This window comes from Odontesthes bonariensis, chromosome 7 (assembly GCF_027942865.1).
Source record: "Odontesthes bonariensis isolate fOdoBon6 chromosome 7, fOdoBon6.hap1, whole genome shotgun sequence".
Classification (NCBI taxonomy): Eukaryota; Metazoa; Chordata; class Actinopteri; order Atheriniformes; family Atherinopsidae; genus Odontesthes; species Odontesthes bonariensis.
This window is the reverse complement of record NC_134512.1, coordinates 117,746-143,911: the sequence shown is the minus strand read 5'-3', so window position 1 is coordinate 143,911 and position 26,166 is coordinate 117,746. Positions and strand designations below refer to the sequence as shown.

The window sequence follows — 26,166 nt, the reverse complement described above, 5'->3', positions numbered from 1 at the left end:
TATGGTGCTCTATGTTCCCTGTGTCCCCCTCTAAAATTGTGTTATCACTCACTGAAGATGTCTCTTCTCTGCTGTAGTCACACTCCTTGAATTAAGATGTAGAATCCACATTCATAACTGAAACTGTGTATTCTTGGCAGGCATCACCAGTCTCCTTGGTCGTGGTGTATATTCGGCAGCTTACCCTCTTCATGATGTAAGTGGGACCAGTGCTATGGCACAGACGACGATTATAATTATAATAATAATAATAATTATAATAATAATGGCTTTTGTCCAAATCAGGGGATAAACAGTGTTTAACAGAGTTACGACTGCAGCCTCAGCAAGACATGCAGTTAGTTATCCAGAGATTCCAAATTGTTTACAGATTAATGGTTCTCTGTATGTTACGCCTGTAAATCACTGCCAGTCAGTAAAGTAAACTTGTATTCATGTGCTTTTGAGATTATTGAATATTGGCTTGTGACCTCAAGTCAATGTGGCTGATAACTAGCTCTAGTTTTACATCTCTTCTTTTTCAGGGAGATATTAATGAGGAGAGTGCAGAACCAAATGACAGAAAGGTAAGAATTACTTGTGGAATTCGGAACAAATCTTCCGAAAAGTCTTGAGTCGGCCTGCTTGAATGTGCTTACTGTGTGTAGGATGATTTTAACTCCCCAATCAATGTTATACGGTTGGTTTGGTTTGTATGTTTGTTGGCATGATCATACAAACAGTACAGGAGGGATTTTGCTGAAAATTTTATGGTGAAATATGGTGGATCTTAGAAGTGGTTATTTTTTTATGTTGTTCAGATCTGCATTGACGTTGTAGAGAATGACAGAAAAAAGCTCATTTTTGTTTACATTGCCATGTGTTTACACAAATACAGCCTCTGTCTCACTTCTGACTTTAAAGCTCAATATATATGTATTCTTAGTTAATTCACAAATTGTAAATGTGAAATATAGTGGTGCTTTGCTTAGTACAGAGTTGTGTAAACATAGAGACATATTTCTGGTAGGAGGACAGGACAAGTAACTCACCTAACTGTTGTATTGTATGTTGTGACAAACATGGCTTAAGAAAAGTATTATAAAACTCACAAGATAATGCAACTAATGGCAGATTTTTTTTCCACAGCTTTTGTACGAAGAGTGGGCAAACTACAGTGTCTTCTACAAGTACCAGCCTATTGGACTTGTGCGGTAAGGACATACTTCCCAAAGTAATAAAAAAAACAGTCATAATTATTGGGCGGCATTTCTGGTATTAGTTGTAATTAAACTGGTTTGGATAATGTAAGGTTTTAATAATGCAAGATCTCTTACATTACTGATAATGACAGTGACCACTGAGATATTAAACCAAGTGGAAGCACAGCATCTTTAGTTTTGGCGGAGCTGTGTCATTTTATTTACTTTTCAAATTCCACATTGCAATTTTTGTTAGATAATCAAAGAGTTCCTCTTTGCCCGTAACCAGCATTCCTAAGATTAAAAAAAACACCCTGAAAAATGTATATGAAGCATTTCAGGGCTTTCTTGAAACTGTCCAAGTCATTGAGGAAGATTAAAACAAGGTCTGACATTCTTGAATCTACATGTCTTTGGTCATAATAACCAAGCTATCTGTTACATACAATGACCACTTGTTCAGAACCTGTACTGAAGGTACGGTTTGGGTTTTTTGAAGGGTGGTAGTGTGACATACTCATAAGTTGTTAGTATCTTGCCTAAAAGGGAGTGATCAGAGCAATCTATCAGAAGTAAATCTCAAGAGATTGTAACAGCTATGGAGAGCTCCTTCAGCGACAGACTGCTTCACCCGAAGTGTGTGAAGGAGCGCTATCACAGCTGTCAGACTTTAAGAAGCTGAGTTTGATTTGACGGGGGAGATTGGAGTTCCACACACTGGCCATACCGTTCAGGGCCATGCAAGTGCCTTCCTCACTTTTAGATGTTGCTCAGTTGAGTTGACCCATGAGCCCAGGTATTTGAAGTCGTTGACTTCTTTCAGCACAGTGCCTCCTGCTGTAGTCAGAGGTTGATGTTCCGGTGGAGTGTTGTAGGTGATGACCTCAGTTTTCTTGGTGTTTAGCCTGAGGCCGACCGTGGCGCACTCTAGCTCTACCCTGTTCAGTAGTGTTTGTGCTTGTTCCATGTTGTCGGAGAGCAAACTGATGTCATCCGCATAGTCAAGGTCTGTGAGGACCACTGCGGGGTATCGACTCGACCTCCTTGGAGATAGTGTGAAGCCAAGTTCCTGCTGTCTCCCACTGATTGCCTTCCTGAGCGCATAATCAAGGACTATGATGAAGAGGAAGGGGGCTAGTGTGTCCCCCTGCATAACTCCAGCCAGGATGCCAAACTCCTCACTGTTGCTGTCTGGGGTCACCACCTTGGCCCTTGTTCCAGCATACATGGACTCTATTGCTCGGAGTAGGTTGGGGGGAATACTGTATGCCTTCAGGATCTTCACCATCATGCCTCGGTGGATCGAGTCAAATGCCTTTTTGAAGTCTATGAAGCATAGAACTGCTGTCAGGTTGTTCTTCTTCACCTCCTCAATCATTATCCTTAGCGCCAAGATCTGGGATGTAGTGGTGCGTCCCTCTCGAAAGCCGTTCTGAGTCGTCCTCAGAAGAGGGTTGATTGCCTGCCGGACCCTGTTTAGGATCATGCGGTTGTAGACTTTCGCAGTGATGCATGTCAGGCTGATGCCTCAATAGTTGTCTGGCTTCGAGAGGTCTCCGGATTTAGGCACTGGCACGATGTTTGATAGAGACCACACATCAGGCAGCCGATTGTGCAGCAGGGCAAGGTTGCAGAACTCTAAAATGATGTCGTCCATGTCACAGTTCTTCAGCACCTCTGGGGGTATACCATCCGGACCAGCACTCTTTCCTACTCTTACAGTGGTTTTTGCCCTGGCAAGTTCTCAGAGCGTGATGGGGCCATCGTTGATGTTCAGGTTTGGGAGGACTGATGGTACTTCTTCCTCAGCTGCCTCTGCTGGTTCTCCCAGCAGCCTTTGGAAGTGGGTGGTCCAGGTTGTCACCCGCTCTTCCGGGCTGTGTCCCTCCACCTGTCCCTCCTTGGTCCTCTTCGGCCCCGTCATCTCATTGATGACCCTCCAGGCCTCCCCATACTGCTGTTCGCCTTGCGCCTCCTGCACCCTCCGCACTCTCTCCATCAGTTCCTCCCCTTTGATGGTGTCATACGTTTTGAAAAGAAACTGTTTGGCTTCATTCAGCTCGCCACGACTCTCTGCAGTTGGCTCCCGCTCAAAGTTGAGGCGGGCTTCCTCCACTTTCCCTCGTGCTGCTACGACCTCTGGGTGTTTGGATCGCTTGGAGGTTCGGACTCTCTCCATCATGGGTACACACAGCCTGGTCGCCTCCTCATTCGCAGAGATGAATCTCCTGTATTCGCCACTAGGATCCGCCTCCCTGTCCAGCTGGAGGAATCGTTTCCTCACCTCCTCTGTGTATCTGGTTTGAAGGCCAGGGTCACTCGAGAAGGCTTTCCAGTTGTATCGGATCTTGGGACTTGGTTTGGGGACCCTGAGGCTCAGGCGAACTCTCATGGAGACCACGCGGTGGTCTGAGCCCACTGAACTAAAAGTACTGTATGGCTCAGCATTCATGATGGAGTTCCTCCACTTCTTCCGCACTAAGATGTAGTCTAGTTGCCGTAGTGTTCCTGTGGCACGGTCTTGGAAGGTCCACTTCTTTCCTGCTCTCTTCCGGAAGATGGTATTTGCCGCCAGGAGCTCGTGCTCCGTGAGGAAGGCAGTGAGGTAGCTGCCGTTGCGGTTGGTAGAGTCGTGGTAGGGGAAGGGTGCGTCCTCTGGTCCTAGCCTTGCATTGAAGTCCCCAAGGATTGCCAGGAAGTTGTGCGCTGGGACGTTACGGACCGCTGTTACAAGGTCCTCAAAGAACTTCTCCACCATGTCAGATGGTGCCACGTTGGTGGGTGAGTACACGACTATGACTGTTGTTACTGGGTTGCCCGAGAACTCTGCGCTCAAAATCCTGTCGGTGTGGTGGTAAACCCGACGGAGAGCCTTACGCCCCCGGGATCCCAGCATTAATCCGACACCGCCTGTTGCGGCCTGGGCCTCGTTCCTCCATGCAGATGCAGAAATGAACGTGCATCTCTCCACTCTGCTGTAGATGATCAGGTCATCAGTGTGCACTCTCCTGTGTTCTTGGATCCCTAGGATCTCCACTCCCTGCTCCTCAGCACAGTGCTAGCTCTATCAATCTCGCCTCTTCTCTGGCTGTGCATGCGTTGAAGGTTCCCATAACAAATGGTCTCCGACAGCGCATGAGTGCATTGGACGGAGTGCTGTGATTGGACAGGACCCTCCCTGGGACAGTCCCAGGGTTTGAGGTCCTGTCGTCATGGTGTCCTCCAGAAGGAGGACCAGCACCACCGTCCGCCGCGATGTTCCTGTGGACTCCCGCCACTGGAAGTATAGGATTTGGGATGACTCTGCTCTCCATGGTTGGCTTTACTATGCTGTTAGCGAACTGTGGGGCGCAACTCCTCATAGTCCCGGTTTTAGATCAGAGTGTCCTTCTCCTAGACGGGTTGCCATCCAAGGCTATGAGCCCCATCTGCCCATGCTATTTGACCCATAGCTGGGACAGTGGTTGGCAGACGCCAGGGCGTGTTCCACATGCCAGGTGGCGTGTCGGCCTGCACACCATGCCTCTGGGGCCCACTGCTGCTCCGAGATCCCCTAAAGATTGGCCTGGGACTTCACGGACCCAGTTACCGTGTGTGGCCACGAGGAGGCTCTGCAGAGTCCTGGTGGTGGAGAGGCTGTGTACCGGCAGGGGGAGGCTTATACACTCGGCTCCTCTTTTCACCCCCACTAGGAGGGCTAGCTGGTGGCAGTAGCTGAAAGCAGAGAGTAGCAAGCAGGAGCCACATGCAACACACAACATGCGACATGCACTAACTACAGGCACTTCTACGCACTACTACTGCACTGATGCGTCACACGCACCCTGTATGTAAGCGCACACACACACACTGCTGCAACATCAAAATTTCCCCACTGTGGGACGAATAAAAGTATTCGTATTCTTAAGAGGCTGCCAAGCTAACAACATGCGGTTAAGTATATTCTACATTGCAGTTTTTTTTTTAATGTTTCACTTTTGTGATGTAAACACTGCAGCTGCCAAGTGTATCCTGCCGTTCTCCTTTATTCTGTTTGTCTCCATGTAAAGTGTGTATGTAGAATCAGTTCATTGTGATTTCAATGTGCAACACGTAAAATTTAAATGCAGTACTCAGAGTCATTTGCAGAGAACAAAAACAAGAACAGCAGCAATTAAAAAATAATAAATAGATAAAATAGACAAAAAGATGAGATATCAAATTTACTAAATAGAATAAAATGGACTTGAGGGGTCAGGAACACTGGGATGTTTTGCATTGATTTTCTCAGTAACTTAAGGTAAATCAAGATGGAGATAAACTGTAAGCTTCTAGATGCAGGCGCATCTAAATCTCTACCCAGTGATTTTTACCAATGGCTGTAGCATTGGTAAAGTTATAAAGATAACTGTCACCCTTTTTTTTTTTTATTCATGATATTTTTATTTGATTGATTGATTTTAAAAATTGGATTTATAATTAAAAATTGTGGAAAAAATTAATTATTTTACCTTTTAATAGAACTCTTTAATGTTACTTCCACTTTACATGGTCGGTGTGGCAAGTGGTAAACACTGGTTCGAATAGACTTGATGCCCAATAATCCATAAAGTTCCCTCAGTGTTCGTGACATAAACTGGGTGCCTTGGTCGGTCAGGATCTCTTTCGGGATCCTGACTCGGGAGATAACCTGAAACAGCGCCTGCGCCACACTCTTTGCGGAAATGGTGCGCAGCAGCACTGCCTCTGGATAACGGGTTGCGTAATCCACGAGGACTAACACAAAACGGTATCCACATGTGCTCCGGTGAAATGGCCCGATGAGATCCATCCGGATCCGTTCAAACGGGACCTCAATCAGTGGTAACGGGCGCAACGGCGCTCTCGGGATGGCCGGTTGGTTAACCAACTGGCATGCAGCGCGGGACGCACACCAGCGGCGAACGTCTGCTCTAATGCCAGGCCAATAGAATCGGGCCATTACACGGTTCAGTATCTTTCCATACCCCATATGCCCAGCCATCGGGTTGTAGTGAGCCGCCTGGAAAACCATTTCCCGGCGGCTTTTCGGTACCAGCAACTGGGTAATTATCTCTTCAGTCTGAGTGTCACAACTCACTCGGTACAACCTGTCCCTCCATACTGAAAAGTGTGGATACGTTAATGCCTGCGTCAGGGCGCACCACACGACCATCAATTCGCATCACTTGGTCGAAGGCAAAGCATAGAGTATCATCACGAGACTGTTAAGAGTGGAAAATCTTCCATGGAGTCAAACACGGGAACCTGCGGAGCCTCCTGAGGAGGCGCCGCCGGCTCCCCCTCCCCGTCTGCAGTGTCGGACAACCTCGCGTAACCACTGAGCACAGCACATATCCAATGTCCCTGTCGGTCGTGAGCGCACCCCCACACACTGCCCCACTAGTTTACCAACCCCCGGCCAATCAGTACCCAGAATAAGAGGGTGCGCCAGGCAGGAGCTAACCGCAGCCTTTACACTATGCTTTTTCCCCTTATATCGAATTTCCACTGAAGCAACAGGGTATCTCTGAATATCCCCATGCACGCATTTAATATCCACCCAGCTCGCCTCTATCAAAGTCCAGGGCCGAATCAGATGGGAGCCCCTCAATAAACTGCTCCAGTATCACCGTCTCCAGCATCCGCTCCTCCCCCGCCGACCCCCCAGGCTGCAGCCACCTGGTTGCTGCGTTCTTCAACTGCTGCGCGTAGACAAACGGGCAGTCGTTGGGCCCCAGCTTAGTACCCCGGAACCTCTGCCGATGGTCTTCCGCGGAGAAGCCAAGGCGATCCAGGACAGCCCGCCTCACGTCCCGGTACCGCCCTCGGCAGGAGGCCGGCAGGCAGAGCGCCGCCGTCTGCGCCTCCCCCGACAGCAGTGGCAGCAGTCGTACTGCCCACTCCGCCGCGGGCCAGCCACACGCCGTCGCTGTCGCCTCGAACATCTCCAGGAATGACTGTGGATCGTCCTCAGCTGTCATTTTGTGGACAGTCATTCCTGAGAGCGAGGGGCCTGGTGCGCCTGCCCCCGCCTTGGACAACATCGCCTCCAGCAGTCGTGTCTGCTTTTCTGTGTGTATGCAGCGCTGCTAGGTGCTGCCTGCTTGCGGCGGCCTGATCATGGCTCATATTAGCGATTTGTGTTAGCATTTCTGCTAACGTGTTCACCGGTTGTTGCGGTTCTGTCATCCTGTGTGTTGGGTTAAGTTGGGCGCCAGTGTGGCAAGTCTGGTTGCCACCGTGGGTTCTCCCAACACATTCGCAGAGACAACTTCTTAAGGGTAACTCTTTTATTCACGATGACCAAGGCTATAAGGCAGAATGCTCGAGACGATCGCTGGTTTCCGTGACTCTGGCTTCTGTCCGTTCCGCCGCCTCTGGTTCTGGTCATCTCCTCCTCTGCCTGGGCCAGCACGCTACTGATAAAGGGTTGAATGATTAGCCGACGATGTCCAGGTGTGCCAATCATCTCCCCTCCCATCATCCTCTGAGCCCTTCCCACCTCTCCTCTGCACCTGATGCACCACGTCCCCTCCACAGTCGGCTTGGAACCCCATTCTACATAACTTCTTTCTAATATTATCCAGAATAACCCTGGTGTGGTTGTATTCAACAGTGGCAAAATTAAATTAAATTCAAGTTTATTTATATAGCGCCAAATTACAACAAATGTAATCTCAAGGCACTTAAATAATATTGTCCAATTCAAGCCAATTGGTGTTCAATTCATTGTAATCATAATTAATTTCAAAATAATCCAATTCATTCATATAGAGTCAATTCAAGAACAATTTCCTAGCTAAGGAAACCAACAGATTGCACCGAAACTTGACTTCAGTCCAATCTCCCGTCCTGAGCGTGCCTGGATGACTGTGGAGAGAAACGACTCCCTTTGAACCGGAAGAAACCTCTGGCAGAACCAGAACCAGGAAGGGTGGCCATCAGAACCGGAACCAGGAAGGGTGGCCATCTGCCTCCACCAGCTGGGGTTTGAGAGGACAGAAAAGAGGGGAGAACAAACACTGTAACACCATTCAAATGATACCTGTTGGAACAGGGAAACACAAGTTAATGACCACAATAATGTCACATGTACATAATATCATTTGAGAAATTAAACGGGGGGAAAAAAAGAGGAAAGGTGTAACGGATGAGAACCCCCAGCAGTCTAGGCCAAAAGATGGGATGTTTCAGGATCACCTGAGCCATCCCTAACTATAAACTGTATCAAAAAGGAAAGTTTTAAGCCTGGTCTTAAAAGTGGAAAGGGTGTCTGCTTCCTGAACCCAAACTGGCAGCTGGTTCCACAGAGAGGGGCCTGATAACTGAAGGCTCTGCCTCCCAAACTGGCAGCTGGTTCCACAGAGAGGGGCCTGATAACTGAAGGCTCTGCTTCCCAAACTGGCAGCTGGTTCCACAGAGAGGGGCCTGATAACTGAAGGCTCTGCCTCCCATTCTACTTTTAGAAACTCTGGGAACCTCAAGTAAACCTGCAGTTTGGGAATGAAGTGCTCTGTTAGGAAAATATCTTACAATGAGATCTTTAAGATATGATGGAGCTCGGTCATTAAGAGCTTTATATGTGAGGAGAAGAATCTTAAATTCTATTCTGACTTTAACAGGGAGCCAATGAAGAGAAGCTAAAACTGGAGAAATAAGATCTCTGCTGTTAGTTCTCATCAGAACTCTGGCTGCAGCATTTTGGATCAGTTGGAGGCTTTTCAGAGAATATGTGGGACAGCCCAATAATAAAGAATTACAGTAGTCCAATCCTGAAGTAACAAATGCATGGAGCAGTTTTTCTGCATCACTCTGAGACAAGATGTTCCTGATTTTAACAATATTACGAAGATGAAAGAAGGCAGTCTTAGAAACCTGTTTTATATGTGAGTCAAATGATAAATTCTGGTCAAAAATAACTCCAAGGTTCCTCACTGTAGAACTAGAAGCCAAGGAAATACCATCTAGAGTAACTATATAGCTAGACAATTTCTCCCTGAAGCGCTCAGGTCCAAAGATAACGACTTCAGTTTGTCTGAATTTAGAAGCAGAAAGTTTTGAGTCATCCAGGTCTTTATGTGTTTAAGACATGCTTGTAGTCTGACCAACCTATTGGGTTCATCTGGTTTCATTGATAAGTACAGCTGAGTATCATCAGCATAGCAGTGGAAATCTATGCCATGCTTTCTAATAATGTTACCTAATGGAAGCATGTATAAAGTGAAAAGAATCGGTCCAAGCACAGAACCCTGAGGAACTCCATGACTTACTCTGGTGTGTGAGGAAGATTCTTCATTTACAAGACTTTTGGATTTGGAAGAACTGGCTTTCAGCCATTTCACACTCAGCTGCGAACCACTCATGTGAACTGAAACTTATTCCTTGAAGAACCAAACAGAACTACATCATCTGCAAAAAGCAGATGTACAGTTGGTACCCAGACCAGACACCTTCCTCTCCCCGACAACGCCTTAAGATCCTGTCCATGAAAATCAAAAACAGAATTGGTCAACCCTGGTGGAATCCAACCTGCATCACAAATGAATTTGACTTTTTGTTAATATTATGGACACAGCTCTTGCTTTGGTTATACTGGGACCAAAGGGTACCCCCATACACTTGCTGGGGGAACCACCACCCCAGACCTTCATATGACATTGAAGAGGCATGTGAGCCAAGATGGTCCCTAAATGTCCAGGGCCTTCGGCATCTTGTTCTGAATCTCGTTCATACCCGACGCCTTACCACTGGGAAGCTTTATAACTACCTCAGCAACTTCTGCCAAGATGATGGGTGAGTCTTCCCCCAGGTCCTCAAACTGCTTCCTCAGTGGTGGACATGATGGTTGGACTGAGCATTTTCTCAAAGTGCTTCTTCCACTGCCTGACGATATCGTCAGTTTGGGTCAGCAGCTCCCTACCCAGGCTAAACACATTCTGGAATGGGGTTGCCTTATGGTTTGCCAACTAAAAGTACTTCTTCGTGGCCTCACCAAATTCCTTTCACGCCCGAATTTTGGCTTCTGCATCCACCACCGTATCAGCCCTTTTAGCCACTTGGTACCTGTCAGGTGCTTCAAGTAACCCCAGGGATAACCAAGCCCGAACGGCCTTCTTTTTCAGCTTATTGGATTTCCTCACGGCTGGCATCAACCACCAAGAATATTGGAAATCAACATATACATTTTGGTACTCAGAATTTCTTTGGGTTTCTTTAGAGTGGAGTGAAACTATGATACATCACATGAAAATTGAGCTCTATGTTTGTGATTTAAGAACTTTATGTATACCGTCTATCCATTTTCTCTTGCTTATACAAGTTCAGATCGCGAAGACAACAGGTCCATGAGTGGAAACCCAATTGTTCCTCTCCAAAGCAACACTGTTGAGCTCATCCTGTATGGTACGCCAAACTTATCAAAAGCTTAACCAAAAAAGATACAGCATGTTCAGCTGGATGTACCATGTGATTTACTAGACAGTGTTAGTTTTTTATGTTAATACAGAGTTTTGAGGGACATGCATGATAAAAAGGTATTATAATATTATTTAGTCTGTGTTATAGGTCATGATGTTTCCCTTACCATAACAATGTATTTTTAATCACATGTGGAGTTCCCCAAGGTTCCATCCTGGTACCTCTTCTGTTTAACATCTACATGCTCCCACTGGCACAGATTATAACAAAAATAAACAAATAAACTACCATAGTTATGCAGATGACACACAGATATACAGGACTATGTCACCAGGAGACCGAGGCCCTGTACAGGCTCTTGGTAAATGCATTGAGGAGATTAATAACTGGATGTGCCACAACTTTCTCCAGCTGAACAAAAACAAAACTCTCACAGCTGGCTTGCCCATTTGCTGGGATGACGCTGTGACGCTTTGCGGTAAGACGTGTTGCATCACTTCCTGTTACCTTGCTCGTGCACTGTGGAATTTCTTGCTCCGCTTGGAGTACTGATAATCACTTTATTTCGATCTATAACTTACACAATTTTGCATAGTTAAACTCTATAGCTTACCGTTCTGTTCTAACACACTCCTACAGATCTTTAATCTTTATTCTCACTTTTTAACGGTGTGTCTGGTTCTCTAGCGTAGCATGGCTACCGGTTCTCTTCCTCCTTCTCCTGCTTTCACCTGCTCCGTGTGTCAGATGTTTAGTTACTCCTCTGCCTCCTTTAGCGATAATGGTACATGTAACAAATGTAGTCTTTTTGTATTTTTGGAGGCGAGGTTATCTGAATTGGAAGCTCGGCTCTGCACTGTTGAAAATCAACCGATAGCGAGCCAGGTCCCTTTTGCCAGTGTGGAGCCACCTAGCGTAGCTAGCTCAATTAGCCTCCCCCTAGCAGAACCTGAGCAGCCAGGATTACAACGTGGCTGGGTGACTGTCAGCAAGAGGAATAGCTCTAAAGTCAAGCCCGTTGTTCACCATCGACCTGTCCACGCTTCTAACAGATTTTCCCCACTCAGCGACACACCCGCTGAGGACAAAACCCTGGTAATTGGCAGCTCCATAGTCAGAAACGTGGCATTAGAGACACCAGCGGCCATAGTCAAATGCATTCCAGGGGCCAGAGCGGGCGACATAGAATCCTATTTAAAACTGCTGGCTAAGGATAAACGTAAATATGGTAAAATAGTTATTCACGTCGGCGTTAATGACACCCGGTTACGCCAATCGGAGGTCACTAAAATTAATGTTGCATCGGTGTGTAATTTTGCCAAAACAATGTCGGACTCCGTAGTTTTCTCTGGACCCCTGCCAAATCTGACCAGTGATGACATGTTTAGCCGCATGTCGTCCTACAATCGCTGGTTGTCTAGATGGTGTCCAGCAAACAACGTGGGCTACATAGATAATTGGCAATCTTTCTGGAGAAAACCTGGTCTGATGAGGAGAGACGGCATCCATCCCACTTTGGAAGGAGCAGCTCTCATTTCTAGAAATATGGATGAATTTATTTGCCACCCTAAAACATGACAACCCAGGGCTCAGACCAGGATGCAGAGTTGTAGTCTTACACACTTCTCTGCAGCTTCCCACCTCCTGCTACCCACCCAATCGATTAACACAAAAGGAGCAAATCCTCTTGTGCAAAAAGAAATTATTAAAACAAAAACTTTAACTGAACAAAAACATCAAACTATTAAATGTGGTTTGCTGAATATCAGATCTCTCCTTTCGAAGTCTCTGTTAGTGAATGAGTTGATTTGTGATCATCATATTGATATATTTTGTCTTACAGAAACCTGGCTGCAGCAGGAGGATCATGTTAGCATTAATGAAGCAACTCCCTCTGACTGTTTAAATGTTCACGTTCCTGGAACCACAGGCAGAGGAGGAGGAGTGGCAGCTATTTTCAGATCAGGGTTACTCATCAGTCCCAGACCCAAGAGTAGTTTGAGCTCTTTTGAATCTCTGATTCTCAGTTTTTCCCACGCAAAGTGGAAATCCCAGAAACCTCTTGTGTTTGTTGTTGTGTATCGTCCACCTGGCCCTTATTCTGAGTTTCTGTCTGAATTCTCAGAGTTTTTATCCCAGTTAGTGCTGAGTACAGATAAAGTCATTGTAGTGGGTGACTTTAATATTCATGTAGATGTTGAAAATGACAGCCTGAATACGAACTTTAATTCTATATTGGACTCTATTGGATTTTCTTAGAGTGTACACAGACCAACTCACTGCCTTAATCACACCCTTGATCTTGTGCTGACTTATGGCATTGAGAGTGAACAGTTAACAGTGTTCCCTCATAACCCTGTCTTATCTGACCATTTTCTGATAACCTTTGAGTTTACATTACTTGACTATACAGTTTCTGAGAAGAAATTTACGTATAGAAGGTGTCTATCAGAGGATGCTGTAACCAGATTTAAAGAATTAATTCCATCATCCTTTTCTTCACTGCCATGTGCAGATATGACAGAGGACGACTACCTAAACTTTACTCCAGCAGCACTTGACTCTCTTGTTGACAGCACTATAGTTTCAATGCGTACAGCACTGGACAATGTTGCCCCTCTGAAAAGGAAGGTAATCAGTCAGAAGAGGCTGGCTCCTTGGTATAATTCACAGCTGCGTGCTTTAAAGCAGACTGCAAGAAAGCTGGAGAGACAGTGGCGTTCCTCTAATTTAGAAGAGTCTCAGTTAGTCTGGAAAGATAGTTTAACAATGTATAAGAAAGCCCTTCGTAAAGCTAGAACTGCTTATTATTCATCATTGATAGAAGAGAATAAGAATAATTCCAGGTTTCTTTTCAGCACTGTAGCCAGTCTGACTAAGAGTCCGAGCTCTGCTGAGCCAGTTATTCCTTTAACTCTCAGCAGTGATGATTTCATGAGCTTCTTTATCAATAAAATTGTTTCTATCAGAGAGAAGATTGATGGAGTCCTTCCCACTATTATCAGTGATGTATCATCAAGTACAGCAGCTTTAGAAGTATCTTTAGAACCTGATTTGTATTTAGACGGCTTCTGCCCAGTTGATCTCTCTGAACTAACAACAGCAATAGTCTCTTCTAAACCATCAACTTGTGTTTTAGACCCAATCCCAACCAGACTGTTCAAGAGGTTTTCCCATTAATTGACACTTCCATATTGGATTTGATCAATCTGTCTTTGTTTACAGGATATGTACCTCAGACTTTTAAGGTTGCTGTAATTAAACCTTTACTTAAAAAACCTACTCTTGATTCAGAAGTGTTGGCTCATTATAGACCTATATCCAATCTCCCTTTTATGTCTAAAGTTCTTGAAAAAATAGTTGCAGCTCAGCTTTGTGATCATTTACACAGAAATAATCTGTTTGAAGAGTTTCAGTCAGGATTCAGAGTGCATCATAGCACAGAAACTGCACTGCTGAAAGTTACCAATGATCTCCTCTTAGCCTCTGATAGCGGACTTGTGTCTGTGCTTGTCCTGTTGGATCTCAGTGCTGCATTTGATACGGTCGATCACAGTATCTTATTACACAGACTTGAACATGTTATTGGGATTAAAGGAACTGCATTAGGCTGGTTTAAATCATATTTATCTGATAGATTTCAGTTTGTTCTTGTAAATGAAGAATCTTCCTCACACACCAGAGTAAGTCATGGAGTTCCCCAGGGTTCTGTGCTTGGACCAATTCTTTTCACTTTATACATGCTTCCATTAGGTAACATTATTAGACAGCATGGCATAAATTTCCATTGCTATGCTGATGATACTCAGCTGTACTTATCTATAAAACCAGATGAACCCAATAGGTTGGTCAGACTACAAGCATGTCTTAAAGACATAAAGACCTGGATGACTCAGAACTGTCTGCTTCTAAATTCAGACAAAACTGAAGTCGTTATCTTTGGACCTGAGCGTTTCAGGGAGAAATTGTCTAGCTATATAGTTACTCTAGATGGTATTTCCTTGGCTTCTAGTTCTACAGTGAGGAACCTTGGAGTTATTTTTGACCAGAACTTATCATTTGACTTCCATATAAAACAGGTTTCTAGGACTGCCTTCTTTCATCTTCGTAATATTGTTAAAATCAGGAACATCTTGTCTCAGAGTGATGCAGAAAAACTAATTCATGCATTTGTTACTTCAAGATTGGACTACTGTAATTCTTTATTATTGGGCTGTCCCACATATTCTCTGAAAAGCCTTCAGTTGATCCAAAATGCTGCAGCCGGAGTTTTGACGAGAACTAACAGGAGAGATCATATTTCTTCAGTTTTAGCTTCTCTTCACTGGCTCCCTGTTAAATTCAGAATAGAATTTAAGATTCTTCTCCTTACATATAAAGCTCTTAATGACCGAGCTCCATCATATCTTAAAGATCTCATTGTAAGATATTTTCCTAACAGAGCACTTCGTTCCCAAACTGCAGGTTTACTTGAGGTTCCCAGAGTTTCTAAAAGTAGAATGGGAGGCAGAGCCTTCAGTTATCAGGCCCCTCTATTGTGGAATAAGCTGCCAGTAAATGTCCGGGAAGCAGACACCCTTTCCACTTTTAAGACCAGGCTTAAAACTTTCCTTTTTGATAAAGCTTATAGTTAGGGATGGCTCAGGTGATCCTGAAACATCCCATAGTTAAGCTGCTATAGGCCTAGACTGCTGGGGGGCCTCATCTGACACACCTTTCCTCACTTTACTCTCTTTATGTATATGTGATATTATTATGGTCATTAACTCGTGTTTCCCTGTTCCAACAGATATCCTTTGAATGGTGTTACAGTGCCGCCGCCGCCGCGGCCCCCTCCCCCCCTTTCTGTCTTCTCAAACCCCAGCTGGTCGAGGCGGATGGCCACCCTTCCTGAGTCTGGTTCTGCCAGAGGTTTCTTCCTGTTAAAAGGGAGTCGTTTCTCTCCACAGTCGCCTCAGGCACGCTCAGGCCGGGAGATTGGACCGAAAAACAAAAAGTTTTCAGTGCAATCTGTTGGTTTTCTTAGCTAGGAAATTGTTTTTGAATTGGCTCTATATGAACGAATTGGATTATTTTATGAATTATGATTATTATTAATTAATTGAATTCCAATTGGCTTGAATTGGACTTACTATCTAAGTGCCTTGAGATGACATTTGTTGTATTTGGCGCTATATAAATAAAAATGAATTGAATTGAATTGAATTGAATTAATTGTCTTTGGAGCCAAAGAGAAACGATTACAGGTCACCACAGAGCTTCAATCTATACACCTAGAAACTACCAACCAGGCCAGAAATCTGGGTGTAGTGATGGACTCAGACCTAAACTTGGAAAAACACATTAAGGCAGTAACAAAGTCAGCCTACTATCACCTTGAGAATATATCAAGGTTAAAAGATCTGATGTCTCAGCAGGACCTGGAAAAACTAGTCCATGCATTCATCTTTAGTAGGCTTGATTACTGTAACAGCATGTTTACAGGTCTACCTAAAAAGTCAGTTAGACAACTGCAGCTTATTCAGAACTCTGCTGCTCGAGTCCTCACTGAGACCAAAGAACTGGACCACATCAGTCCAGCTCTGAGGTCTTTACACTGGCTGCCTGTCCATCAGAGGATGGACTTTAAAGTTCTGATGCTGCTCTATAAAGCTCTGAATGGTCCAGGACCAGAATACATCGGTGACCTCCTGACCCAGTATGAACCTGCCAGACCCCTCAGGTCATCTGGATCCGGTCTTCTATCAGTTCCCAGAGTCAGAACCAGACATGGAGAAGCTGCGTTCAGCTTCTATGCTCCACATGTCTGGAACAAACTCCCAGAAAGCCTCAGATCAGCTGAAACGCTCAGTGTGTTTAAGTCCAGGCTGAAGACGCATCTATTTCAGCTGCGTTTGAATAAAGCTCCAAATCTGAAGCTTGAGTTTCAAAACTTAATCACATTTTAACTCCTGATTTCATCTGATTTGATCTATTGTTCTTATTTCTTTCTTTTTTTTTATTTAAATTGTGCTTTTTATTTCTACTCTTTTAATGTATCTGTAAAGCACTTTGAATCGCCTTGTTGTTGAATTGTGCTATACAAATAAACTTGCCTTGCCTTAATGTTTAACAAAGAAGTGCAAGAGCAAAAGCATATAGATATGAAGGTCACATTAACTGAACAACACTGTTCACATGCTTACAACAAATAGCCTGCAGGGAAGCCACAATTAAACCTTGAAAAAGTAAAACCTATTTCAATATCTTTGAGGTTCGCATCCATTGTTTTTTGCCTTCTGGTAAACATCTTGAAACATTGTTATGACTTGTTCCATCAGTGCTTAAACAGCATACACCCTAAAACACAACCAGCAGCAATTTTTTGACCTGTATGACTATATGCATAGAAACTGTATGAAGTGGATGAAGCTTGTATTCTGATGCTTTAGTTTGGCCATCAAAGTCGTACTTTTGAAGCCAGAGGTGACCATACTGGTACACAAAGTTAGGGCTGGAGAGTGATACTTGAAACATCATGCGATTAAAAACTATTTCCTTAGAAGCCAAATATCTACTTAACTTTACTTAATAATCTAAATATTTTCAGAAGGACCAAGAGCAGACTAAGCAGAGAGATTCAACAAATGAGACCATCGTGATGTATGAAAAAAAACTTGCATTTATTTAGTATTTCAGGAAGGATATTGATGCTTTTTGAATGGCAGTCTGGAAGCCAGAGGTTTTGGAGCCAGCCCTCAGCTTCACTCAAAGGTTTTTTACACTGGATGCATATATCTCTATTGTGCTGTAAATGGCTGACTATTTTTTGTCTTTTTGTTTTGATAAGTGGTAAGCATAACAGCAATAGTGTTATATTTCATCAAATTTTTTGCATCTCTTTTCTGTCATGCAGGAAGTATTTTGGTGAGAAGATTGGTCTTTACTTTGCTTGGTTGGGTCTGTACACCCAGATGCTAATTCCTGCCTCTCTAGTGGGGGTCATTGTCTTTCTGTATGGATGTGCTACAGTCGATGACAATATACCAAGGTAAACATACACATGCACACACTATTTAGGAATTGCAGAAATGAAGGAAAGTCTGTGAAATATAACAAGACGACTGCTAAGAAGACTTTATGTAACCATGCTCTGCTGCCATTTAGCTCACTCAAGCTGATGGTACTTTTCGTATTTTTGTTAGCTTTTTAGGTAAGTTACTAAGGTGGCAGGTCACATAAACATAGAACCCACATAAACAGACCTATAAGGTGGTCTGCAAACAGTGCAGGGTACCTGAAAAGAGACTAACCGGCAGAAAACTGGAACTTTAATACAAGTGAAGGTAAAACGGTATATGTAGTAGAGTTCAATTCAGTCAGATTTATTTATATAGCATAAAATCACAGAAAATGTCATCTCAAGGCACTTCAAAGATACGGTCCAATTGAAGCCATCCATCCATCCATTTTCTTATACCCGCTTAATCCATTGTTTGGGTCGCGGGGGGGCTGCAGCCTATCCCAGCAGTCATCTGGCGAGACGCAGGGTACACCCTGGACAAGTTGCCAGTCCATCACAGGACCACACAGACAAACGAGACAAACAACCACACACATGCAAAAAGTTGAAAAAAGTTGTTTCGCTAAGGAAACCAACAGATTGCATCAAATGTCTGTGGGTGTCTGCTTCCTGGACATTTACTGGCAGCTGGTTGCACAGAGAGGGGCCTGATAACTGAAGGCTCTGCCTCCCAAACTGGCATCTGGTTCCACAGAGGGGGGCCTGATAACTGAAGGCTCTGCCTCCCAAACTGGCAGCTGGTTCCACAGAGAGGGGCCTGATAACTGAAGGCTCTGCCTCCCAAACTGGCAGCTGGTTCCACAGAGAGGGGCCTGATAACTGAAGGCTCTGCCTCCCATTCTACTTTTAGAAACTCTGGGAACCTCAAGTAAACCTGCAGTTTGGGAACGAAGTGCTCTGTTAGGAAAATATCCAACTATGAAATCTTTAAGATATGATGGAGCTCGGTAATTAAGAGCTTTATATGTGAGGAGAAGAATCTTAAATTCTATTCTGAATTTAACAGGGAGCCAATGAAGAGAAGCTAAAACTGGAGAAATATGATCTCTGCTGTTAGTTCTCACCAGAACTCTGGCTGCTTCAGGAGAAGTGCTGATTAAAGAACTGGGAGGAGATTAAAAGTCCTGTGGTGTACTTTTCCAAGTTTTCTGGCTTATCGTAGATATCACTCAAAACTGAATAAAAAACGTTTATACATGTTGTAGTACTTTTATTCAAACTTTGTTTTCTATAGCCTTTTCACTAATACGTCACAATGAGTTAAAGGTAGGATTTCCTTTTATGGTCATATTCTCCAGACAGTGTGCTCCCATGGGAACCAGAGGATGCACATTATCCACCACAAGCATTTTAAAAGCAGAAGGTATCATTCTATAAGGAACTAGTAATCCGCTTGTACTTTTCTGAGCCTTCAACTTTGTTTTTGCTTCAGAGATGTTTTAAAGGAAATTTTCTTTTGGGTGTGATGGGCAAGTTGACCCAAAATACCCAGCAATCTTGGATCAGTTGGTACAGTTTGTTTTTCCTGTGAGCTGTGAGTCAAACTGTTTCAAATATCTGTGTTGGCATTAGACGTACAAACAGATTTTAGAGGAAACGTCATGGTTACAGTGAGTGACTACAGTACTTTGTGTTGATACGTTTATACACAAGACAACCAAACATAACCAATTGGTGCTTCTTCAACCACTCTGAAACACTGAGTTGCTCACACAAGCAGAGACATCCTGTTGAATCTTCATTGCGACGGTTCAACGTCGTTCGTTCACTCAATTTGATATTCTGGCTCCGATTCTGACTCCAACATGTATGGCTAGATCTCACGTCATGCTTGAAAATGTAATGTTTCTCAAAGTGTTTTCTTGTTTATGTGTTGTTGTGGCATCCCTCGCAACTGGAGTAGTGCACGTCCATGAGTCACTGTCATCCCATTCCCCACCCCCTTGACAAACCATTCAGAAACACCTTAGCCAAGTCCACTTGTTCTCAGCTTTTTCTTTCTGAACCTAATTTAACTTAATCTAACTCTCTTTCTAATTACAAACTATTTGGAGTTATGAAGAATTCAGAGCTAATCTAGAGGTAACCAAGATTAAGAATTAAATGACTTGAAATGATCATGCCATGTTCACTTTAAGATTAAAGACAAGTGAAGAGAATAGAAATACACACTAGGAACATCTTGCATGTAGTAAAACCTAGAGCTAGAAGGTTTATAAGTGGTACAGCATGTTTGATGTCTATAAACATTTTGATGAATTAATACAAATATCTTTGTGAAATTGCAGATTATATTAGGTTTTCCAAAACATCAAGAGGTATGCATGAAATTCACAAGGACAAATTAACAGAAACAAACCCTAAATGGGTTCTAGTCTATTTTGATCCAAAGAAGCTAGTGGCCAAATTCAGCACAGTGAGAGTGGGCATCAGGCTGGAGAAAGCCAAATAAATTCATCAGATATTTGCCAGATATAATGCTGTATTAGTTTAATCAGAACTGCTTAAAGATAGCTTGAGTAATTATTTACTTTATGGACATAATGAATTGGCAACCTTTTTAGACTTATCTATAACATCTTTTTAAATTCAAAAAAATTCAAAATGCTGGATGAATCCCAGTTTCCAAAAGTCCTAACTGGGTGACAGGCCACAACACAACTAGAGAGCTAAGCTCTGCTAGAGATGCCTTGGTAAAATACCATCCAATTGAAATTAAATTTACACAGCATGCAGTACAAATAACAGGGTCACATGAATCAAATTTCAATGGGCTTTTTCTAACACTCCATGGGAGAAATCAGAAGTTGATTTGCAGTTGTTTGGCATGATGTATGACGTGGGTCCATGCGAATGGATGCCCACGCATCAACTATAAAAGCCCTCAACCATAGCATTCTGTCACACCTCAAAATGTAGGTTTAGTCTGTCGAGAAATTTAGCGGGGACATTGTTTTGAGTCCTGGTAAAATTTCAATAGTTCTTTTAAAGAATTAGGGTCTCAGGGCGGCTGTCTCTTCATGTAATCCCAGACTAGCCCAGTGGTAATAAGGTCACTGACCAAGCAATTGAATCTGCTTCCTAACTCCTTCCTTGAGAAAGTTTAGCCTCCTGTCCTTTTTTCGACCTGCTTCTCATCATCTACATGATATATGACTTCCTGCAGTACACTTTTCTATCCATGCAGACAGTCACCACATACGTGCAGTGGAAGTGTTCATGTCACAAAACCTAACAATAATACAAACCAGACCCTCTGTCTGTCCCACCACATCCATCAGTGTGCACAGTGTCAGGAAATTCCTGCTTCAGGGAGGCCATATAATGGACATTCAAAAAAGTTCAGGAAGAACAAGTATAATAAATTTCCCAAGACTCCAACAAAATAGTTTTTAATTACATTAATATAAAATGTATTTTTATATATTTGTATTATTATATTTTTATCTATATATATATACTGTGTATATATATATATATATATATATATATATATATATATATATATTTATTATTATATTAAAAAGATTTAAAAGAAATGTAAAAGATCAACGTTTATCCGTTGGTGTCATTTTCTTATATTCTCTTTGAACATTTCCAGAGCATTTCTTTTGACCTGAGAAAGCTTAATCTTGATATAAAGAAATGTTCCTGTAAGAATGGCATGACAAATCACTGCAGGGGAAGTACTGATAATCGTTAAGAAAGCCTCCAGGAAATAATTGATGTATGTGAAGACAAATACCTTTAGACTGATAGGAATGCAACTGTTTGTGTATGTGTCTTTCTATGTATGTGTTTGAATTCTAGCATGGAGATCTGCCATCCAAAGACCAACATCACCATGTGTCCTCTATGTGACAGAGTGTGTAGCTACTGGAAACTTAGTACATCATGTGGAACTGCTCGTGCCAGTCACCTGTTCGACAACCCTGCCACTGTTTTCTTCTCTGTATTTATGGCTTTGTGGGGTGAGTAAGAATACACCTGCTTTTGATGTATTATCTAATACACACAAAAATTATTACAAGCGACTCCATGAAGTCTGCAGTTGAACTTTGTGGCTACAATTTTTGACCCATTATTGAACAATATTCCCATTAGTCATTCACACTATATCTGCCAAGCTTTCCATTCACCCCTTGTATGATGTAACAACATAAATTTGATGAAAAAACTATGTAACCCTTTCTCCGTCTCATGTATTTGTTAATGCTGAATCTTGCATACTTCTTGTGAGTGGCCTCTGTGTCAACATTTAGTGTTAAAAGAACAGTAGAACACGGCTGATAGTAATAAACTATAAACTATTTGATAAAAGCCATTTGCTCATTGCTCTTACTGCTCCTAACTTTTCTTAACGTCATACATCTTCTTTTATACACCTCTACCTGCTGCAATTTTAGAGTTGCATCTTATAGATGCAATTGTCTAATTGTCACTGCAGTTTTTTTTATAGCAGAAGCGCCAGCCATTCTCAGGTGAAAAAATGCGTGTCCACCGAGCAAGGCCACTGAACAAGGCACTTCTCTCCTACTTGCCTCATCCATGTCGCTCTGGCCTCACCACCTGTTTTAAAATGGGCCTCAATCCCATTCCTGTTGTCTCCCACTCGCGTAGAAGGTTTCACACAACCAAACGCCACAGCAACCTCAATAACCTCCGCTCTCTAAAACATACTTCATACTAACTAAATTTCAGGGACTACTGTCATCATTCTCATCCAGTGTCACTGATGCAAAAAGTCTTTGTACATTGAAAAGATTCACAGTACTACTAATACCAGGAAACTTTTTTCCACCTTCAAAACTCTACTGAATCCTCCGCCTCCGTTTCCTGCTACCAATCTGGTGGCAGACACCTTTGCCTCATTCTTTACTGACAAAGTAGCAGCTATAAGAAAACAGATTACCGAACTGCCCACACCCGAACCTTGTAGCACAAAATCGACATGCAGAAGTCCTACTGCATCATTTTCTTCATTGTTAGCTTTGATGTAAGCTGTAATCTTATATCCTTATTTGTAAATCGCTTTGGATAAAAGCGTCGGCTAAATGCATAAACATAAACATATTGTCATTGATTCAAAGCTGCCATGTTCATGGAGCACTGGAAGAGGAGACAGATGAGACTGAACTATGAATGGGACCTAACTGGGTTTGAAGATGAGGAGGTGAGTAGTACCAAACTTATCACAATAAGCAAGACTGTGAAGTAACAGAAATTGAAGAGGTGACCTACAAGTGTCTAAAAGATATAATATATTTATATACACACAGATATACATAGCCCCTATTCTAAAAATGTTGGGACAAGGATGTGTGAAATGTAAATAAAAATAGAATAGCAACAGGACATAAAAAAATATCAAACGTAGAAATGTAGAGAGAGACATTTCACTATTTAATCAAAAAATATCACCTCATCTTGAATTTGATGGCTGCAACACATCTCAAAAAAGTTGAGACGGGCTGAAAAAGTAAGTGTTACTAAAAATACACTGCTGGAAGAACGTGCAACTAATCAGTTTAATTGGCAACAGGTCAGTAACATGATTGGGTATAAAAAGAACACCTTGGAGAGGTAGAGTCTCTTAGAGGTAAAGATGGACAGATGTTCAGCAATCTGACAAAAAAACTGACTGTCCGCAAATTGAGGAACAAGTTCCTCAGTTTAAAATCGCAAATACTTATTATTCCAAGCAGGATAAAGCTCTTTACCATAATCATAAATCTCTGCTGTGTTCTCTGGGCCAAAGTTAATTCAACATTTAAGGAGGCAAAGTGGAAAACAGACAAGTTGGAATTTGAAATAGTTTTTTGGAAATCATTGACACCTCTCCTCTTTAGCTCCCCGGATTAAAGGGGGACAATCCAGCTTGCATTAGTGCCTATGGAACTGTAAACCTGCACACCTAGAAAGGCTTCAATGCTGAAAGGTATATACAGGTTTTAGAGCAACATGTGCTCCTATCCCTTTTTCAGGGAAGGCCTTGCGTATTTCAGCAGGACAAAGTTAAACCACATCCTGCATCTAATCCAGCAGCACGGCTTCATAGTAGAAGAGTCCGGGTGCTGGACTGAGCTGCTGCAGTCCAGACCTTTCACCATCTGAAAACATTTCAAATACAATAAAGAAGACCCAGGACTGTTGAGCAGATAGAATCCTCTATCAGACAGGAATGGGACAACATTCCTCTCCCAAAGGTCCAGCAGCTGCTCTCCTCAGTTCCAGATGTTTCCAGACTGCTGTTAAAAGAAGAGGGGACACAGTTGGACACATGGACCTGTCCCAACTTTTTTGAGATGTTCTGCTGCCATAAAATTCAAGATGAGCTGATAATTTGTTTGTTTTTATTTTACTTAATTTTTCTTTTTCTTTTTTATATTCTTTGCAGGAAGCTCTTAAGGTTTGACTAAATTTATTTTACTCTTTGAACTTCTCTCTTTAGTCTTCAATTATTGCTTCTCTGCTGCTACTACACAATGCTGGCCATAACAAACCACAAAAGATTTATGTCTCACTGTCTTTTCTACTTATACTAATCACAGCATAAGCGCAATACATCAAATTGCGTTAAACAGTTAAATCACTAATCAGCTTAGTTTCATTTACAGTTGCAAAGTGATGTACAAAAATGCACAATATTCAAATGTTTTATAATCCAGCTGCCATATATGGTATAAAAATGATGTATTTGTGTATATACCATGCATACATAAACACAAGAACAATATCTGCTGAGACTGTGTATGTGTGACACATGGCAAGCCAGCTCACAATCCAAATTAATTGGATTCCAAATTCCAATTTATATTACAGGTCAGTTTTACCAATAATTACCTTTTGGTTTAATTCACATCAGTGAATTGGCTAATTATTGATGCTTTTGCCTCTCTCTAACAGTTATATGGAACCTGGGATGGAGGCAGTAAAGCTAGATTTTTAAAAAAAAGTTAAAAAAAAATGGTTAAATAGTAAGGCATACCAAACAACAGTGTTTTGTCTAACATAACAAAACACAGCCTCAAAAATGGGGTGGAATCATTACACTTGGAAAAGAAAAAAAACACTGATTAGTGGATAACTAATGTCAGCACTACACATAGAACCATTGGATGTTTCAATTTATTTTAATAGACACTTTAAATATGATGACAGGCAACTAAAACCATCATTCTTTTTATAGATGCTGAAATCCCAGGTTTCATAAACTGTAGCTTTTATAACTGCTATCAGTTTTTACCATCAGATATTATTTCTCTGAAGGAACTGCAATTATTTCCTCTGACTCCTCTACTTCAGTTCCCTTTTACTCTAGCTTTGAGTGTTGCAGTAATTGTCTTACAATATATTTGTCTAAAATTCTGACACTAAAATACCAAAAGTGATTTGGCGGTGAGTATTTTCATCAACTCTAACCCTTTCAGTGAAAACAGACATCTGTGTGAGTGTGTGTGGGGGGGTGTGTACGTGTGCATGCAGAGTGGAGATGAGGTAAATGTGTTAAACTAGAAGTTTTGAGTGGTTTATATGATCTCTGTGTGTATATTTATGGTGAGTAATGGATAACACCTAAACTAAACCTCTGCTTATGACCTCACATTCAGTTCTTCAAATATTCTTCTGTTAACTTCTGTCCAGTTAACAGTTTGGCTCCTATTGTCAGGGCTCCGATAGTATGCCCTTACGTAAGCTCCCATCTCTTTCTGAGGGCCTTTAACTTTTAACTCTCCTGTTAGGTCGATTTCTATTATTTACCAATGATGGCCATTGTCTTTTTGTACTTTGATTGAAGTTTGACCTTCAAAAAGTGGAAGAGTTCCTTTTTCCTTTCCCCAAGTTTCTTACTCGTGTGAGGTGTTTTTTTTCACACCCCTCATTTAAAATACTTGTGGTCAGTTAATCCACATTCATCTGAAAGTCAAAATGTTGAGTGGTGGAAATCTTAATTTCTTAAACTACTCATTTAGTGTAAATATCAATAAGGTTTGTATTCCATATACTAGTTCCAACTGGCCAGCCAGGAGATAAGCCAGTCATAACTGAGAGTATCAAATAGCTTGTGAGGCATTTTTTTTCTCCATATCTCTGGTTAGGGTCCCCTTCCTCACATCTCATTTTCTGTAAACTATTCATCTCCTCACCTGGTCTCCTTGAGTCAGATAGAGCAGGCTTGTACAATCATTGTTAATATTAGACAAGCCTTTTGTAACCTGGTGGAATATGGTGGCTCGACACCGTAGTGAGACACGTTATTTTTTCTATAACTCCTATTACAAAGAACATAGAATAATGAAGAGGAGACTAAATCTGAAACCTGCCTGTTATGAAATGTAAAAAAGCTTTTCAACCCCAATCTGAACACTCACTGACACAAATTTCAACTTATTTGTAAAACTACTCTTTAACTATGGCAATATTTTCTGAAAAAGATGGAAAATTGTTTCTTTTTCATCAAAGAATTAGCTCCTGTAAGTCTTCAGATTGCTGGGAGTTATATCT

The 26,166-nt window shown here is 42.3% G+C and overlaps 1 protein-coding gene across 2 annotated transcripts in view; it reads left to right on the top strand.

The window, feature by feature from the left end:
- ano1b (anoctamin 1, calcium activated chloride channel b) overlaps window positions 1-26,166 on the top strand; it is a 226,703-nt gene that overhangs the window by 116,895 nt on the left and 83,642 nt on the right. The window contains exons 7-12 of one of the 2 annotated variants that reach the window (XM_075469193.1): window positions 141-196; window positions 525-566; window positions 1,129-1,193; window positions 17,494-17,628; window positions 21,472-21,632; window positions 22,752-22,834. In XM_075469193.1, coding sequence (XP_075325308.1) covers window positions 141-196; window positions 525-566; window positions 1,129-1,193; window positions 17,494-17,628; window positions 21,472-21,632; window positions 22,752-22,834 — 542 coding nt within the window. The remainder of the gene's footprint in view (window positions 1-140; window positions 197-524; window positions 567-1,128; window positions 1,194-17,493; window positions 17,629-21,471; window positions 21,633-22,751; window positions 22,835-26,166) is intronic. The other variant, XM_075469194.1, reaches the window with a different exon arrangement.